At 47.6% G+C, this 19,881-nt stretch overlaps 1 protein-coding gene across 2 annotated transcripts in view; it reads right to left on the reverse strand.

Annotated features, from left to right (window-relative positions):
• Nucleotides 1-820: 820 nt before the first annotated feature.
• FLI1 (Fli-1 proto-oncogene, ETS transcription factor) overlaps nt 821-19,881 on the reverse strand; it is a 114,149-nt gene continuing 95,088 nt past the window's right edge. For both annotated transcript variants that reach the window (XM_037038309.1, XM_037038308.1), the window contains 4 exons: nt 7,173-7,238; nt 5,892-5,951; nt 3,929-3,976; nt 821-2,834 (listed from right to left, as the gene is read on the reverse strand). In XM_037038309.1, the coding sequence (XP_036894204.1) occupies nt 2,305-2,834; nt 3,929-3,976; nt 5,892-5,951; nt 7,173-7,238 (704 nt within the window). In that variant the 3' untranslated portion in view covers nt 821-2,304. The remainder of the gene's footprint in view (nt 2,835-3,928; nt 3,977-5,891; nt 5,952-7,172; nt 7,239-19,881) is intronic.

Consider the following 19,881-nt stretch of genomic DNA (forward strand, 5'->3'; position numbering starts at 1 on the left):
CATCAACAATGTGAAGGTTAATTTTAAGCATGAAGTTGACTGGGCCACCGGGTGCCCAGATTGAATGTTATTTCGGGGTATGCATGTGCAGGCATTGCTGGATGAGTTCACCTTTGGACTGGTGGGTTTAGGGACACAGACTGCATCCCCTGGTGCATCAACCAATGTTGCACAGAACAGAACAAGAAGGCTGAAGAAGGAGGAGTTCACCCTACATTTCCTGCCTGCCGGCTTGAGCTGGGACACTTCTCTTTCGCTGCCCTTGAATGGGGATTTACACCTTCAGCTCTCCGTCCGGGTCCTTAGGGCTTTAGGTTTGGACTGGAACCACAGGCCTGGCTTTCCTGAGTCTCCAGCTGGCACACAGAAGCCTGTGGGGCTTCTGAGCCCACAGTCACGTGGGTTTAATTTCTCATACTCAGTCAAGCTCTCTGTGTGTGTGTATGTGTATGTATATATATATATATATATACATACACATACACACATATATATTTATATATGCATTTCTATATATGCATCCATATAGATATCTATATAGACATTATATATATTCATCTTTCTGTCTATGCATCTATGTCAACATGTATATATCTATATCTATATCTTTATCTAACCTCCTACTGGTTCTGTTTCCCTGGAGAACCCTGACTGATACAAACAACACTCAAAACCACATTGGTTTTTTTTTCACTTTCTACTGTCATGCAGTTTGTGCCTCTCAAAAATTCTTCGTGGTGCAAGAGGTAAACCGAAACCTTCCCCTGGGAAGACCCCTTGGCCCATCGGAGGGGAGAATAAGAAAACGACATCCTCAGTGCTGAGAGAAGAAGGCACAATTTATTGAGTCAAATTATTTCACAACAGAGTCTTCAGTGACAGTTGTCAGCTTAACATTTAGTATAGTTTAAAAATGTCCATGGTTACCTGTAAAATTATATATACTTTAATATCTAAAAATATATTGCATATACGGGGCAGGAAAATTCCTTGTATCCACAAGAGAAGGTTTGCTTGCTCTTTTCAAAGGTGTGGTGATTGCAGTATGTTATGTACACACACTTCCAAAAGCGTAAGGATTTAAATGGTTCACCCTGCTAGCTCGTCCATGCTCTGTTAAATATCTTCGCCAGTGCTTCTCGTTCTAGTAAGTCAGCAACAACAACATCCTGTTTTTTTGGCAGCAAAGTCACATTATGCATTAAAACCCAGCTATAAAAACGTACAAACAGCACAAATGTACAGATTGACAAAAGATGTACAAATTACATTTAAAAAAATAACAATGACTGATTTGATAGCAACATTGCATTTGTGACCGAGGTCAACTCGTTTATTTATTCTTTTTAACTTTTTAATTATTTACTTTTAATACTGTGAGATATAGGAAAAATAACTCTGCATAATTTATACAGTAAGTTGCCTCTGGATTGGGTGACCCGGGACCGACGCTCTGACAAGCGCGCAGCGCTTGCGGATCTGTTTGTGGTTGGAAACCCCTAAGACTTCTCCAAGCCCTGGGATCCACTGTCGTTATTTAAAAACAAAAACAAAAAACAGTTATTCAGCTCTCCGTGTGCCAGGAGTGTCTGCACTTGCATTAACATCTCTTAGTTTGTGTCTTGCCTGTTTCTACAGAGAATGATCAGCCTAGTACACATTGACCACTCAGGAATTTTGCAATGCTCTTGATGCCTTAAATATAACGCCCATGAGATTTTCTTCTAAATTCCAGTTGGCTAAAAACTTCACTGGCCTTACAACCAATGTTCCAGTTGCCGTCCACTGAGTTAGGTGCTCCCCAAAGAAGATCATAAGCTTCCTGCTTCTAGTCCTCAAGTCTCAAACCAAGTCTCACACCGGAGCCTAACTGGTTGAGTTCACGATTCTTTCTCACACCGTGCCCTGCGAGGTCCATGATAAGACCCGTGTGCTGATGAGAAACTGCTTTGGTCACAGAAATATAAAGGAAATGTACAGTTTCTCTCACAGAACCATGATACCACCATTCCAGTCATCTAAGTGTTCGACTCATAAGATGAGAGGAGATTGAGAATCCAAACTGGCCTACTGGCCCCCAGAATATCCTTTTCTTTGTTCAAGGTAGACAAAGCCAAAGTTACCAAGATTTAAAAAGAAAGATTTGTGGTGTTTTTTTTTTTTTTTAAAGAACAAATACAAAGGTTCTATCCAACGAGAAAGAACATCCAGTTTCGTTTCGTCTTCAAAGTCCTGCAAGTCCAAAGTATTCCAGGAAGTGTGAGGGATGAGGCTTCAGGGAGGAGGCCACCGGTGGTGAAGCTTCTAGTAGTAGCTGCCTAAGTGTGAGGGCACGTGGGTGTTAGGATGGCGGGGGACATTGGGGTTGGGGTAGATGCCCCCCGGGGGGGAGGTCCAATACTGTGAGGCTGCTCCGAAGAAGCTGGAGGAAGTGACGGGCATGGAGGATGGGTGGGGCGGGACAAAGTTCACCTTCTGTTGATGGGCGTGGTAGGAAGGCATGTAGGAGATGTCAGAAGGGTACTTGTACACGGACGGCTCAGTGGGGTGGGGCTGCAGAGCCTGGGCGATGCCATGGAAGTCAAATTTGTAGGCATACCTTTTGCCATGCACTTTGGTCATAATGTTTTTGTCATAGTAGTATCGGAGGGCCCGGCTCAGCTTGTCGTAATTCATGTTGGGCTTGCTTTTCCGCTCCCCCCAGCGCCTGGCCACCTCATCGGGGTCCGTCATTTTGAACTCCCCGTTGGTCCCCTCCCAGGTGATACAGCTGGCGTTGGCACTGTCAGAGAGTAGCTCGAGGAGGAACTGCCACAGCTGGATTTGCCCGCTTCCTGCAGGGGGTGAGACCGGGAGAACACAGAATGGTTTTAGCCCGCGGAAGTCAGAATCCTATCCTGTAAATGCAAGGATTCTCCTGGCCTCTGCAAGACACCCTTTATTTCCTTCTACACACAGAATCTACTTGGCAGCCCATTCTTTCATTGTTGAATTCCTTCTCTGTTTGCCACTGAGGTTGGCATGCTAAGCATAGTTGGATCTTAAAAATAGTTTGCCCCAAGGCCTGCTGCAATGCACTGTGGGTAAGGAAGTGCTGCATTGCCCAGAACTAGCAGTGTGATTTGGGGCGAGCCACTGCTTTTGGCAAAATGTTTGAATTTTCTCCGATAAAGGCCCGACTCACTGTCCCTCTCTGCTTCGTGATGGTGTCCCTAAGGTGTTGTTCCATGTCAGTGTAAAGGGGTCCGAGCCCAGAGACTGCCGTCAGAGTCACGGGGAGAAGGGCTGGCCCAGGCCTCAGGGGGACCAGCCCTCTGGGCAGGAATGGCCGGGCACTAAAGAATGGGCCCGAACCCAGGGCAGCTTAGGTTCCCTGGGGCCTCACTCTCACACAGGGGCCTGTCAGCTCGCATGCAGGGAGCCTGACTTAGAACTCGCCTGAGAGTGATTTTTGGTAATAGGCCTTTCAAATACATTGTCAAGTGTATTTTCTCTGCAGGTTTTCAGGGTTACAGCTCTTTCATAAGGCCAGAGAGCTTGGCAATGCTTTCTCAAATGAAGAATAAAACACCTTTGGGATAATTATTCACTCGTGCCCTGCATGAGGCAGGTAACTGAGAGCCCCCGGGACTGATTCCTTCCCCCCGATCCTCATCTCTCCCTCCGGAACTCCTGCCTGTGCCACTTCTGACTGATCTCAACCCCAGTGCAGGCGTGAAAACATTTGTTTTCCACCAAATACGTCACCGCCACAACTAACCCACCCTGACCTCTCATTTGGACACTACAAAACGAGTGTTGGGTATTTTAAAGAAAACAGTGCATGTTACATCCAGTCAAGTGTCTGAACTTAGGGCAGAGGTCTCCGTGAACTCCCAAAGCTACAGAACATTCTGGAAAGAAAACCTTCAGGCCAAAGTCAACTCACCGGGGTTGGCTAGGCGGCTGCTGGTTGGGCCCAGGATCTGATAGGGATCTAAGAAAACAAAACAGGGAATTTGCTTTACTGTTTTTAAAAATATCGAAACAACAGCATTAACAATGAGAATACCCCAAAGGTTTATACTTTTATTTAAATATCATAGGAGAGCCTCATTTCAGAGAACTCAACCGCCTGTATTTGCAGACCCTGGAGATCTTGATCAGAGTTACGGCTCATCCCAGTATTTATCGAAACAACACGGGATAGTAACAGCATTGCTCTTTTTTCCTATTTGGTGTCTAAAATTCATAGATAATGCTGTTTTTACCTAAAACAGAGTAATGAAACCATTTAGAAAGGAGCTGGCTAATATTTAACCGCAAGGAATAAGGTAGACATGGTTTATTAAGCGGCCTAAAGATCTAAGGATTCCTGGTCTTTAATAGGTGTACCTATTGCAGGCAACTTTACACACCTCTGCTCTTCTGAGGTGGCACAAAACACACCCGCCTGGAAATGGATCAGCCTGGTTTCTAGAGGCAGCCATGTTACAGACTAAACTCATTGGACAATCTCTGAGTATCAGCTTTCTCATCTGCAAAATGAGTGGGCTGGGCAACTGGATTCCTCAGTTCTCTTCTGGGACAGCATTCTGTGATTTTCAGGTTGAGAAGGTCAATACTAACCAGGATCTGTATTTTAACTGTAAAACGACTGTTCTTGATGTCTCAGTTTACTTAAAATGTGTGTGATCATTTAGCTATAAAGAAAACCTTTGCAGTACTGGTTTGAGGTGAGGTTTGTCTTCTTTTTGCAGGGGGTTAGATCACGGTAGAGAGCTGGATCACAACTTGGCCGCATGGTCAAAGGTTTGGTACCATTTTATGCTTTTTATAGTTCTAACTGCAATTGTTTAAACTCAACATGATTTAGGGGTTTCTACTTAGAACTTTAAGTGAACTCAAAGAGTCTGTAAGGCCATTTAGTCTACCCTTTCCATCCATATAGTATGACAACAAAGATGTTTTTGCCAGGTCACACCTGCTTCTGTTGTTGTTGGGGATTCATTAAATCCTATACGTGAAGTCGATCCTCTCTTGTGTTTCTAAAATTTCCTGATGCCTTGTAAGTCAGTTTTCTCATTGCTCTCTCTTCAATGGAGATGGAAAACAGTGTGTGTCCTCCCCAAATCGAATGGCTTGTTCAGAACTAATCTCAGCTGGGTCACAGAAAGAAGCCACAGCTGGCCTCGGGGGGTGGGCCCGAGGGGCGTCCTCAATCATCTGAAGGCTCTTCACATAGAGTGGGGGGAAGACCTCTCCAGGGGATGAACTAGGAAGTGTGACTGGAAGTTATGGGGAGGAGACTTTGGATGGAATAGTAGAAGTGAGCCCAGCTAGGTAGTGAACTCCCTGTGGCTATAAGCATTCAAGTAGCAATGGGGAAATCATAAGACTGAGATATGACAGAAGGATTTACAGACCCGGAGGTTTCTATCCTTCCGAATAGTAAAAGCCTCCAATTCCACGGTTTTGAAAGTTCCCCTGCCTACATCGTTAAGTAGATCCATCAAAGGATGAAGGTACTTCTGACACTAAGGGTGGTGAAACTTACATAAATAGTCTGGAAGAGCCCTTGGGGGTTCTCCAAGGGCTGTGTGGCTTAAATAAATTAGCTGTGTGGCTTTTAGCAAATCACTTTGCCTCTCTGGGCCTCCGTTTCTTTAGTTTACAAAATGAGGCATTGGAACATTTCATGTTCAATATTCCTTTCGCTTCTGATATTTAACCACCTGGCTCCAGTGCCTGTCGCTTGATTCGCAGCTCTCTTCCGGAGAGCCAGCCGGAGGCCCTTGGTGGAAAGGGGGCGGCAAACGCAGCCTGTTGTTTAGACCCCCTTCAGTTGATCACATGGAGTCAGTGGCTGCCTAAGAAGCAGAAAAGGAACGGCCCGCCCCACGGACAAGTACCTGGTTGGGGCCGTTGTTCAGTATTCTTACTCATTGTCTGTGCTCCTGCCAGGGGAGGGCCTGCAGCAAGAGAAGAAGAAACACGGTCAGCAGGGCCACACCCCACAAGGGGAGAGAAATGTCTCCGTCAAACGCCCTCCCGCAGGAGGAGAAATGTGCAGTCTTGTTCCCCTCTGACCGGTCAAATGCTGTTTAGCCGGCTTAATCTCTCTAAACCGTGTCACTCCACTGTACAAAAACCTTAGTAATTCCTTGCTGACTGCAGAATGAAGGTCTGTCTCCATAGTGTCCTTCGTGGCCCCTTCCTTACCTGTCCTGACCACTTCCCCGTCACACTCGCTAAACTCCAGGAACCCGGAGTTCTCACTGGCTGTCAGACCTCGGGGTCCTTCCGTGGCCCCAGCTCCTGGGAGGGTCTGTCTGCCCCATTGCTGCAGGTCCAAATCCTGCTTCTCTCTCTGGAGCCAACTCACTCAGCCCCAGGTCCTGAGGTCCCTCCTGGATACACCCAGATAAAGGGTGACGTGTGCAGAGTGAAGCATGATGGCCCCTCTCCCCTGAGGGTCCCTCCAGGACTCGTCACTGTGAACTCCAAGTGCCAGATTCTGGGCGCATAGTGAACAAATAATTTATACGTGTTATTGAAAGGAATCCTCATTATTGCTGGGGCATACATTTGTAATCCCAACCTCCTTCTCGAAAGAATTCCCTTCAACATCCATTCATGTGTTTGCTATTTTACTTCCTAGACCTAGCAAGATGGACGCGTTTCCGGTTCAGGAGATTGAGTCACTCTCTTTCCCCCTCCCTGGGTGGGAGAGTGTAGGTCGGACTTCAACACAAACTCTCTCAGACCCCTGCCACCTCCTCATCGGGTTATCCTCCATCTCAGCCTTTCAGGAAATGGGGACGGTGACGTCAGTGTGACTCTCAGCTTTGACAGTTTGAGCAGCACAGTCATAGAGGGTCATCATCACCACTGGAATCCAAACCCAGTGACCTGTCAGACCGACCCTTGTCCTGAGAAGCCTTTGGCCTTCAACAATTCTAAAACCAGACGCCAAAACGAAGCTCAAAGGTCTACACAAAACCCTCTTTTCAAAGAACCAGCATCACCGATAGGCCCTAAATCGACAATTAGTTTTGATGTCCACTCAGAAAACAGGACAACAAATGCTCACTCCTATCCTTTTTTTTTTCCGTTTGTATCTTATGACCTTGCTGTCCACCTTGCCCTCAGAAAAATGTTTTCCTCCCAAAGGCAGAATGACATTCACTTACTTTTGTTGAGGCCGGAATTCATGTTATTGCCCCAGGCTCCTCTCCTGACCGAGTCGTAAGAAGGGTCTAATGAAAAACAGAAAACAGTTGCACATCAGCGTCTCCTGCTTTGCACAAAGATTGCATGAAGACGATCTTTCAGCAATCAGGATAAACTAAAATGAACTCAGCAGTCGTTTTATAGGCATCGAAATTCCAGAGTGTGCTCTTGCCCTGGGGTGAAGGGGGCTGAGCAGGAGGAATATGACTATTCTGATTGGGAGCCAAAGGAACCAGAAGAACCCTGAAGTGGAGGTCAGGGGGTGGTTGAAGTTCGGTCCCTGGCATTACCTGTTGTGAGACCTTGGATGACTCGTAAGATATTCCTGCATTCAACCTTCACTAATACGAAAGCGGAAATTTACACGATCTACCGACCTTATAGGGTTGGACGGATGTCTGTGTTCCACTCCTGCCCCCCAATTCCTGTGTGGATTCCTAACCGCAGTATGCTGGTATCAGGAGGTGAGGTCTTTGGGAGGTGATTAGGCTGTGAGGGTGGAGCCCTGAGGGAAGGGATTAGTGGCCTCCAGAGAGGAGGCTGTGGAGCCGGCCTGCCCCACCCCCTGCCCCGTGAGGACGCCACGGGAGGTCAGCAGGCTGCAGTGCAGAAGAGGCCCCTCACCAGGATCTGACGGTGTGGCACTCTGATCTCAGACTTCCAGCCTCCAGACACGTAGGAAATAAATTTCTGTTGTTTATAAATCTCTCAATCTATGGTACTTTCTTAGAGCAGCCCCCACCGACTAAGGCAGGGGATGATCAAATGTTAGAACATGTGTGAGACATCTTCTAAAGCTTCCGCAAATATAAACGAATGCAAGTTTAAAAAGAAAAATTGTCCATAGTAACCCTGAAGAGATGGGGAGTGTCCAGATTCAAGACTCCATGAGGAGAATGTGTCAAAGGCCCACCGTGACTTCTCTGGTGGCCGGCTCCAGCCCCTCCCTCCAGCACACTGGTGTTGTGGGTGAGGCCCCAGAGGTGTGAGCACATGCTGGCCTCTCCTCGGGCCTCGTGCTTTTCTGCTGAGAGTAAAGAAGGCTGGGCCTGATGGCCACAGAGGAAGGAAAAAGGCTAGTGGTGTGGCTGGGAAGGGGCCGGAACAAGAAATGCGAACACGGAGAGATGCCACCTGCCTGAACGGGACTAGAGCCTCGGGTCCAAATTGCCACGGAAACTCCTCCATTGAACCTGAACATTGGCGATCCCAACCTCTTTCTTGAAAAAATTCACAGGCCTCCGTCGCTGTGTTCAGAAATGACTTCACTAACTGGCTGGGCGCTTCCCCTTTTCCTTTCTCGTGGCTGTGACACTGAGCAGGAACAGCAGAAAAGCTAAGGATATAGAACGACAACGTCCAAAGCCTTTCCATGAACCACGAAGAAACCACGAAAACCGTCAGAACAAATGGAGCACAAACCTCATCAAACAGGCTGAAGGGGTGAAACAAAGACCATGCCCCTTGACCCCTCTGGAGCCCCCAATGAATTAGAGTCAAAACTGCAAAGATGGATGGGCTCCCCTCACGGTCTGTTTGCTCACTTCTCTGGCGAAGAAGAACCCAAAGACAGGGACAGTTTTCTTGTGGAAAAATCCACATGCGAATGCACATTCCTTCTGGCTCTGGGAAAGCCGGTGCAGTGTTTAAATTACAGTATTTAGCCACTGGCATGAAAAGCAAACAGAAAGTGAGGAGGGCAGGGTTGGAGACAGACAGCAGGGAGGGGAGACAAAAGAGAGACAAAGCTCAACTCATTTAAGGGGTCTGTTTTTATTTTTATTTGACTTCTCCTCCCACCCCAACAACTCCTCTTGCAAATAGATGCCCCTGGTTGCTTAAAAACAGAATAAAACAAAAAGCCCAACTTGTCTACAAGCTTGGAATGAGGTCGTCAGCTCTGGTGGGCACTTTCTGGACCGTCTCGCAGGGGTCTGCAGAGTGTATGCAGTGCCCGCATGAGCCCTAGGGAAGGCGAGGTCCTTCAAGGGTTTCTGCGTGGTGGGGGTGCCAGATAGGCCTCCGGTACTTTATTTCAGAGTGGCTTCTGCAGTGTGTGGTGTGCTTGGCCACAGGGGATACAATGTAGTGGGACACAGGTTCTCTGTCCTTGCATTGAACTACGAGAAGATAACCAAAATTGCGAGGAACTATGGGTCACAGACCCAAGGAGTGTCGGAGGTGGTAAGCTACTGGAGACTGGTTAAGAAGAGAACGGTGAGTGTAACTGGGGTCTTGGGGACCGTATGAGACCTCCTTGGAGAGGGCAGTGCAGACAGACACAAGGCAGAAGTGGGTGAGGACATGCACCCGTGATGTCTGAGGGACAGACAACCCTAGAGGCGACTGCCTGGCTGAAGTAGAGGAAGAGGTAGAAAGAAAGGGCTGGAGGTGAGAGTGGAGGCTTGTTCAGGGCCCTGTGGCTGGCGGCTAGGCAAGCGGAATGACCCAAGTCACGGGCAGTGGGAGCCCAGAGACGCTGAGGGTGTGTGGAAACACCAGGCTGACAGAGTGTGGTGGGGAAGGAGGCTCGAGGTGGTATTCGGGGTGGAGGAGCCCCTGGGAACGGGGAGGTGAATCTAGGAGGAACAGAACAGAAAGTGGAATAAAAAGTGACGGAAGCTCATGCACAAAGAAAAAGCAAATCACTAAGTTCCAGGAAATTGGTGTGTGTTATCTGAAGCCCTGACTTGCCTTCTGACTTAACAGCACTTACAGAATCTGTCTCCAAGTTTTGGATTCTGTTTTTCTACTCGCTCATTCATTTATAGAAGGCATCCTCTGTGAAAACAGTGTTATATTCGAGAACCCTTTTCCTTTAGCCCAAATTAGGGCTCTGGCTATAGCTTACCATTGACCTCTTATCATGTTTTCCGCCTATTCTTCTCTTCTGGCCCCAGGGGCAGAGCAGAAAGCATGGAGGACTTCTCTGTAGCCACCAGAGGGCCTGGCACAGTGGGACTTTCCTACAACTCCAAGTCCCCAGTCACGGCTGAAGCTGATGCCTTATCAGGAAGCATTTGGCAGCCCTGATTTGGCTGTGATGTCTCAGGGCTATAGAACTGTAAGACAGGATTCTCCTGCAGATTCACCTGGGGGTGGGGGTGGGGTGGAGATGGGGAAAAGCCTGGCTGACAGGACAATGGAGGTCCCCATCAACCCAAAAGTCCCCTAGCAGGTACAAAAAGGAAGCCACTGAAACAGAGAGGCCATCGGCAATCAGCCTGAACCGTGTCCTCAATGCAAGGTTAACAGAGCAATCAACAGCAACGGGCCAAGCTGGGGGCTGGTGTCTTTGGCAAAGGGTCATGGGCAGTGCATGGCCTCTGAGCGACACACACCACAAGTCTCCCTCCCATTGCTTTTTCATCCCGAGCTATTTGGTTGCAAGTCCTTTGGCTGTTACTGGCACCTGAATCTACAAAGGACGCCCAGCATCATTATGGAGTTTAACGAATGCATGCTGCGGGCACTGGGCTTTGCGGGAACATCCACTAAAAAGGTAAGATTTAATGAAAACCAGAATTTCTGGAGTAAGTCCTGCTGCAGAGATGCAGCATGAAGATGGAGGAGGCCAATGCAAGAACCAAGGTCTGGCCTTCTGCCTTGGAGGTTGGAAGAATCAGGCAGCCTTGCAGACTGGCTGAGATATCCAAGTCAATACCTGGCCCAGTGCCTAGCACCGAGTCAGACGTGGAAAATGTTGGCAATTAATGTTACCGTTTGCATCATTATTATATACCTAAAGAATGTTCAGGCCCAGAAACATGTTCGACAGCCCTACCAAATATACGCTGACTCCCCTCTCCCCTCCCCTCTAGCCCCTCGCTATGCTCTCCTTCTCATGTTTCCACCGGTCCCCTAATTTAATCAGTAAGTAACTCGTGTTTGTTGTTCATTGTTTGCCTCTCCCACCTGAATATCAGGCCCCCAAGGGGAGGGATCCCTCTTCTGTTCTCTGATATAATCCAGCACCCAGCACGGTGCACAGCCCAGAACGGGTGCACAAACAATACACATCTGTGGAATGAATATGTAGATGGGCCGGCATTTTCTGGTTTGCTAAATGTGCACATTTCTCACGGTTGTCCACTACTCCACTGGCTGAGGAGAATTCAGGGCCCCCACCCTTACTTCTACCCACTAGGCTGTCTCCAGGTGACTGAAGTCCAGGTGACAGCGATGAGCACAGACTACCAACCCTGAGTGCCCTCTGAGCATGATGGACAAGGGTGCACCTGTTACAGGCACAGACTAAAAGTCTGCCCCCACAGCAAAGAACCCCTGCATTTTATTTTACACAGTCTTAATGTCACTGTTGAAACGAGGGTTTGCTTTTTGCCTCCTAAAGGCCATGCAAGCGAAAGCCTGGCAGTGTGGGCAGCGCCAGTCCCGGACACAGAGAAATATGTCTATAACCGAAATGAAAAAGCTTGGACCAGTGAGTGAGTCCCGTGATGCACACTCCTGCACAAACGCTGTCTGTGGCCATGTCAGAGCTCCCTGACCCCCATCTGCTGGGCGCGGCGTGGAGACGTCTCTGGTGCGTGCGCTGATCCGTGAAGCCACCTGACTGTGCATTAGCCCGCACCCCCCCCGCCACACCTGCAGCCAATATGGTGCCTGCGCTCTGCTTCCTGAGAACTGACTTCTGAAAACACAAGCTTAAGGTAGCAGCCAAGAGCACAGTGTGACTGTCAGGGACCAGCAGAGGAGTTGACAATCTCTGAACTTCCGTGTGGTGGCAGATTGCTTTGCCAGCAGAAAAGCACACCCGGGTCCTGACAAACTCACTTTCGACTTGTGGGACGGCCGATGCCGCCTGGCTGGAGAGAGTACCAAGATGACAAACCTTATTGGGGTTCTTTTCCAGACGAGTCACCAGCAGGGCTTTGCCTGGAGCTTGTGGTCTCAGGCAGGCCTGAGGTCGACTTTGTCGAAGCAGAGAGAGGCCGGTGCCCTGCTGCCTGTTTACCCTCGGAGAGCCCAGCTTTTCTGAATGCCACCATTTCAGCGGAGGGATGGCCACGGCGGCCCGTGCTCAGAGAAGAAGCTTCTCTTACTTAGAGCCAGGCTCCCTTCCTTGAGAAAGAGTGAAGAGGACAGAAGAGGAAGGCTCTAATAAAGAGGGCTCTGTGATCCCTGACTGGTGTGGCGCAGTGGGTTGGGCATGGCCCAGCAAACCAAAAAGGTTGCCGGTTCAATTCCCAGTGGCGGTTGCCGGCCAGGTTCTTGGCACGTGGGAGAAGCAACCGATCTATGTTTCTCTCCCTCTCTTCCTCCCTTTTGCTCTCTCATAAACAAAAAAGTAGATGGATAGATAAGAGGACCCTGAGACCCCCAGTCTTGACTTTCTTAAGAAAGAGCCAAATCCATCAAGAGGGAGATACATCACCTAGACTCTCCCTGGGAAGAACTGCATGCATCCGGGAGCACCACCCTTGTTGTTGGTGGAGCATTGGGCCAGATGCTCCCTCGCAAATCTCTGTTCCCTCTGAGGTCCTGGCCTCCCATGGCCCAGTCTTTGAGGGGGAGCCTACTGGCCACCAACCCAACCCGGGTTGCTTTCCTCTGAGCTCTCCTCCGGGATGCCTATGCAAGACTGCTCTGCTTCTAAAACGTGTCTTGTTTGTCCCTATAACCCCTGCTGGTGACCACACCAGCCGTCTGACCCCCAGGCCTGGCCTCCCACTTCAAACAGTGTGAAGGCAACTAGTGCATGGGCAATGCACATTTCCGGAAGGTGGGGGGCACCCCCGTGAATGCATCCTTTCTCTCTGGTGGGCCTTACTTCTGTGTTTGCAAAATGGCATTCAGAAACAGGACGCCCTGGGTTCATATCTCAGCTCTACTGTTTGCTCTGCTGAGTGACCCTGGTCCAAAGGTTCCTCTACCTTTTTGGACCTCAGGTTCTGCTTCTCTAGAATGGATGAATACCAACTATTTTATGAAGTCACTGGGAAGATTAAACAACCATTTGATACATGACAATTTAAAAATATACGCAATATACATATAGCCTATACAATCGTCCTTGCACCCTGACAAGCTTTTATCTTGGTGAGTTGAGGTTGAAAAGCTCAGCAAGGAAAGGCCTTGGAAAGGGTAAGAAACCAGAAAGGAGAAAGGATAGTTCTGTTCCTGTGATCCTAGATCAGGGCTTCCCAAATTGGAATGAAGAGTGGCCCTATTTTTAAAAAAAGAAAAGAAAGGGCCCTAGCTGGTGTGGCTCAGTTGGTTGGGCATTGGCCCACAAAGCAAAAGGTCCCTGGTTCAATTCCCGGTCAGGGTACAAGCCTGGGTTGCATGTTTGGTCCCAGGTCGAGAAACATACGAAAGGCAACCGATCACTGTTTCTTTCCCTCTCTTTCCCCTCTCTCTTCCCCCTTCTTTAAAAATCTTTAAAAAAAAAAGACAAGAAAGAAAGAAAGAAAAAGAAAGAAACGGATTGTCTTGGACCCCAGTGTGAAGAACAGGCCCTAAAAGATAACAAGGGGCAGGGCTCTGTGCCTCGTGCTGGTACATTAGGTGTAGGTTTTATGTGGCCCTTCTTGCCCTCTCGACTGTCAGCTCCCCCAAGTCCCTATGCAGCTGGCTCTGATGCTGGGTCCTCACCTCGTTTCAACCCGTTCTATAGGGTAGGGGCAGCCCAGCCTTTGCCTCGGTGGCATCTTATTTTTCAAAGAGCAACAGAGGATCTTGGCTTCCACTGAGACCTCAGGAGGAGAGAAATGTCTGGGGAAGACTTTCTTCAAACTTGGAACTCACAGGGAAAAAAAAAAACATCCTGGATCAGATTTCCTTTGCTCAAAGTTCTTGTCCTGGAATCCAAACAGCGCCCCGGCTCAGAACTGACCTGCTGCGTGGAGCATAAAGGGGGCACTGTTTAAGATATTATATGTGCAAGGGGAAAAAGACATATGAGAAAAATGCTTGAAAAATGGATGGGTTTTAAATATGAAAAGTTTGGAGAGGCAAGCGGCACGCTGGCCAGGCACAGCCCGCCGCAGTCACGCGAGGCTTCCTGCTGAGCCCGGCCCACTCTTTCATTTTTTTCTCCCCTGAGCCCTGTGTCTAAGTGACACTGAAGTCTAAATGACCTCTTTATTTTGATAAAGCCTCAAAGTGGGATTTCTGAGCCCGCCTAATGTAGGAGAGCAATTCATCCCGACGAGATTAATTGGATGTTTACCCAAACTTCCCTCCACCTTGGGCTGTGTAGACACAATGCAGTTGGGTACCTCTTCGGCCAGATCTGCCTTGGGCTTAAGAGAATCCCAGGGAGAAAAGAAAGGGAGCCTGACACCCACTTAGGTAATGGGCTGGGGGTGAAATGAGTGGTGCTCTGCGCTCAACCCCTCAGCTCTGCTCGGAGTTCTGATCTGAACCTCTTTCGCTGACATTTCAAGGGCAGGCCGCTCTCACACTCTCTGGCAAAAAGGAATGCAATCTTGTGTCGGCTCCACAAGTTAGCTTTCGAATCTTCTCCTTCCAGAGTCCTACAGGTTGAGGGGTCTCTTGGAGGGGTCCCATGTTTGCTGCCCTTGTCCTGCTCAGTCTTCTGGTGTCATTCTGTGTGCACTCTCTCCCGTGCTTGGTGACAGATAATCTTTTGAAAGACAGGGACTGTATCTTAAACACTTTTGGTTCCCTCTCCCACCCCCAAAATTGTTCCCTCCCCCGACAGCAGATTACTCAACTCAATTGATATCTCACACGTTCATTCACTCAGCAAATTTTTGTTGAATGTCTACTGCTGTGCCAGACCTCGTTCTATGGGCCACGAATACCATTGTCCCTTTTATGGCTTCCCTTTCTGTAGTTTGTCACCCGCCGTCAACCACAGTCCAACAAATATTAAATGGAAAATAAACACTTTCTAAGTTTCACATTGGGTGCTGTTCTCAGTAGCGTGATGAAATCACGCTGTCCTGCTCAGGATGTGTGGTCATCTGTGTCCTGCGTCTCCACGCTGCATACTCTTCCCACTCCTTAGTCACTTGGGAGCCCTCTGGGTTGTCAGGTGGACAGTCTGGGTATCACAGAGCTTGCATTCGAATAACATTTATTTTACTGTAATGGCCCCAAAGCATGGGGTATGGACACAGGCAATTCAGAGGTGCCGAAGGGAAGCCATCAAATGCTTCCTTTAAGTGAAAAGGTGAAAATTCTCAACTTAATAAGGAAAGAAAAATGATAGGCTGACATTGTTAAGATCGACATTAAGAACGAATCTTGTATCCGTGAAGTTGTGAAGAAGGAAAAAGAAAGCCTTGCTAGCTTGGCCGGTACACCTCAAACTGCAAAAGTTATCACAGCCACAGTGCACGGTGAGTGCATGCTGAGTCAGAAAAGGCATGACATTAGTGGAAGACATGAAGAGGAGGCATGTTTTTACTGATGACAGTGTGTTGTTTCCGGAACCATTGAGCCTATGTGAAAACGTCGGCAAAGGGTCCCTGGAACCAGTGACACCAAGCCATTTACTGCAAGTAAAGGGGTGGTTACAACAAGGCATTCTAAGAGGGAAAGAAAGTTATCATTCATGTAACTTGTATTATAGCATCCTATTTTATCATTAGTTATTGTGGTTAATCTCTTACTGTGCCTAATTCATAAATGAAACTTCATCGTAGACATTACATACAGAAGAAAACACAGTATACATAGGGCTTCGTACTGTCTGGGGTTCAGGTGTCCACTGGGGGTCTTTGAGCATACCCCCTGTGGATGCAGGGGGGACGACAGTACAGTGATGGCCAAACATCCTTGCTTGGTGGACTCTCCAGTCCAACAAGTGGGGAGCTGCACTGCATACTAGAAGGTGCTGAGTGTGATGGAGAAAGGTGAGAAGAGGAGTAGGTGGCACTGGGGAGGGGGCCTCCCTGAAAGTAAGCGACTTGAGCCGTGAGGTGACCTGTCCGGAGTTGCGAGAGTAGGTCCCTCCACGGTGCTATATTTTCCTTCTGAACAAGGACCAGATGGCCCTGCACTAATCTCGTTATCCTTCTGGAAAGCCAATGCCCTGCCATTTAGTTCTTTATCTAGTGAAAATTACTTCAGGTTGCAAGACAACAAATTAACCTAAAAACCTGACAGCATTTTTTTTTTTTTGATATTTGGGTGAGAGATTGTAGAAGGTGACATGAGCCTCGTCTATTAAGGAGTTCACCAGTTTTCCCATATTTCGAATCAGGGTAATTGCCAAATCTATGGTCTTAGATGCACACTGACTTAGGACTGCCATTTAAGTCAAGAAACTTCAGATGCCAACACTTGCCATGATTGGCTTTTCGATCTGAGTCTAAAGTGGGTTTCAGGGGAGGGCAACTCTCTGAGGTCAGAGTGGGAAGAGGGGACAGGTGAGTTCATCCCGAGGAACATGCTATCTTTGTGGCCCACGTGGTGAGCTCTCGATGTTTCCATCCCTGGGCCCTGCATCCACCCAACAAGAACCCAGTAGTTAAAGAAAAAGAACCATCAATTTTTGGCAGGTAGAACATGGACGCATGTAATAGAATCAGAGGCTTCTTTGCAGACTGGAAGCTACCTCAGACATTATCTAAACCAGACATGCAAATTAGCACAGGCCTGGAGGCCCACAGCATGAAAGAAATCAGATGTGACCGTATAAGAATTTTAATAGAAATTGAAAGTATGACTCATAGCACGAAAACTTCCTTTCTCTAAACTCCTCTAGGATATTGTGCAGGACTGAGAATTATCTTACAAGCGGGCCAAAAACGTTTTAGGCTCAGAGATTTTTCAGAATAATACCAAGAACAATTTTCATCTCTTTGAAACAGTGGTACCTAAATCTCGTCAAGCCGAAGGCTCTTTGTGGTTCTATTAAAGGAGGTGGAGATTTTCACGGGAAGAAATTCCATAGTTTCTCTTTAATCCGCTCCAAACAGGGAAGCAGCTCATTGTAATAGAAAGAATCCTGGAACGGGGTTCGGAACTCCTTGGTTCGTCTCCCGCCTCTGCCGGCTAGGAGCTGTGTGAACTCGGGCAAGGGACTTAACGCCTCTGCATCTGGGCCTGTCTGTAATAGGGAGATACTTGGGGGAAAAAATAATACCTCTAAAATTTAAGAGTTTGGAAAAGGAAATGGCCTATTTAATCCTCACAGGGTTCTATTGAGCATAAATGAGCTTATGCACGATAAAATGCTTCAGACGCTCTGAAATGTTCTATAGTATTAACTATTATTCTTTTCCAGAGTTTAATTCATTGGAGATGAGAAGTTAACCTTTCTTGTGTCAACCAAAGTTAATTTCCTAGGGTTCTTTCCATAGTGAAGCAGAAGGATTGAGTAAGTATTAAATTAAATGGTCAAGGACTAGATTTTCCTTCCCCAGTGAATCCATCCTGGTCAGTGGTGTATAGTGGAGAAAGAATACAGGAGATAACCCACAATTAAAGACTGTAAGGTAATCTTGTAGTGAGGAGTCCCATAGACAGTGTGCGAGTGTGGCGATGTTCGGAGAAGAGGCTGTGGTATTCGAGAGTAAGAAAGACACGTCCTGAACAGAGTAGAACTTGAACTGGGCTCTGAAATTGAGTTGGATTCTGATACAGTAATCACCTCCCTCCATTACCACTTTCTCTTTAGAGTATGCCTGACCCAAGAAATTGACCTTGATCAAAGAAGAATGTTAAGCCTTTTTATTGACCCTCTGTTCTCAGACTTCTGAGACTGGAGAGGAACAGCCCACGCAGGCCCTGGTTCGTATTTCTGGCCATAGCATTTCTTCCTCAGTGACTATCTTCTCCCAGAAGAAATAAGTTCTTTATTACGTTAGATGGAGGCTTCTCTGAAGAGAACAAAATGTTGCATTTTTAAAAAGACCTTGGGAAAAGTTTCAGTATTAAAATAGGAAATGATGCCAGCTGTGCCTTTACTTTTCTTGAGAAGATGCCCCCACCTCTGTGCCTCTGTCTGGCAAAAGAGCAGCTTATCTCTCTCTCTGGGTAGAGAGCTAGTGAGACGAATGGATCGAGGGAGACAATTTCATTTGTGAGCGTGAGGCTGAACTATCTTCTTTTAAATACTTTCCAGCTACTTCTGCCCTTAAACAGCCTCCCTGTAGAATTTCTAAACCAGTGTATTTAGCAAAACAAATGCACTTGGAATACTCTGCATTGAGGAGGCCATCCGTGGGCCATCTGGAGGACGTGTGGCCCTGGCCTTTTCTTTCTAAAGCACTTTGGGACTTTACTCCTCCAAAAAGCCAACAGGGGTCACTTCTAGTTTGTACTATAAACCAAGACCACATGGCAGTGGAAATGGAATTACATCACCCAAGGGCAATTTCATTTTGAGTCTTAGCTTTGCTATCTGGAATGGGATGAAATATCTAAGTCAAAGCGAAACTTGGTAGAGATGGGAGGCCTAAAATAGTAATAGTCAACAATTTGGAGATGAATTGGAAATGCAAAGCCCCGATGGCCCACTTAGTGAGTGTGAAATGCCACTGAGACGTGTGAGTAACTGTGATGCAGCTCCAGACCCCTGAGGCCTCTCCCTGGGGTGGTGGGAGGAGCCCTTGTCCTGCTGAGTCTAGTGGGAAGGGCGCTCTGGAGGTCAGGTGGCTCCCAAGTACCTGTCCCACAGCCTATCATGTCCCTGATTTCAACAGAGAGCGTGTAAGGCAGCTTCAATAAACATAAAGACAAAAGACACGCCCAAGGAGGGCAGGAAGGTCAACAGGGAACTTCTACACATCCAGGAACAGGACCTGGGGCCTGGGGATCTGTTAGCACAGGGACAAGAAAGGCCCACACTGTAGCAGCAGAAAGGGTGCTAATGAAGAGCCATGAAGGCACATTTCTGTTCTGTTAAGTATTCAAATAAAGCGCTCAGTGGTGGGGGTGGCGCAGGGGGAAGGATTTCAGAAGCAATGGTAGGAGGTTATTCTAAGAACAAAGACACTCAGCTCCCTCTTCCTCCTCTACACGCTCACCTACCAAGGGTACATGGGAATGAGGAGTAGCTGGAGCTCCCCGGCAGGTGTCTTTAGAATGGTCCCAGGTGTCCTACACATTTCTTCCCCTTCCACGAGAACCATGGACCAATGAAGCTTATAGAGGCCAGGGATCTTTTACCTGATGTAATGTGAGCGGAATTTCACAACTAGATTTATTGGACTAATCTCCATCTCCACCTCATTTTATTTTATTTTATAAAGATTTTATTTACTTATTTTAGACAGAGGGGAAAGGAGGGAGAAAAAGAGGGAGAGAAACATCAATGTGTGGTTGCCTCTCATTTGCCCCGCACTGGGGACCTGGCCTGGCCCACAACCCAGGCATGTGCCCTGACTGGGAATAGAACTGGTGACCCTCTGGTCTGCAGGCTGGCACTCAATCCACTGAGCCACACCAGCCAGGGCCATCTCCCCTCATTTTAAAAATCAAGTTTATTGCAATCCTTATTGAGAATGTTACTCAATAGATCCATTCCTTTTCTAATATGTTCTTTTTTTCCTTTATTCTTTAAAATGTGGTATTAAATGCAAAAGGATGAATAATATTATGTAAATCATAAAGCATAATAATAAAAGTGACATCTGTGAAATCACCTCATATGCTTTGTGAAATGGAAGCACTGAGCAGACTGAGTCACGTTCCTGAGTGTTTGGACCGTAGCAGGAATCTACTAATCTA

This window comes from Sturnira hondurensis, unplaced genomic scaffold (genome assembly GCF_014824575.4).
Source record: "Sturnira hondurensis isolate 20B ecotype Veracruz unplaced genomic scaffold, ASM1482457v3 Scaffold0024152, whole genome shotgun sequence".
Lineage (NCBI taxonomy): Eukaryota > Metazoa > Chordata > Mammalia > Chiroptera > Phyllostomidae > Sturnira > Sturnira hondurensis.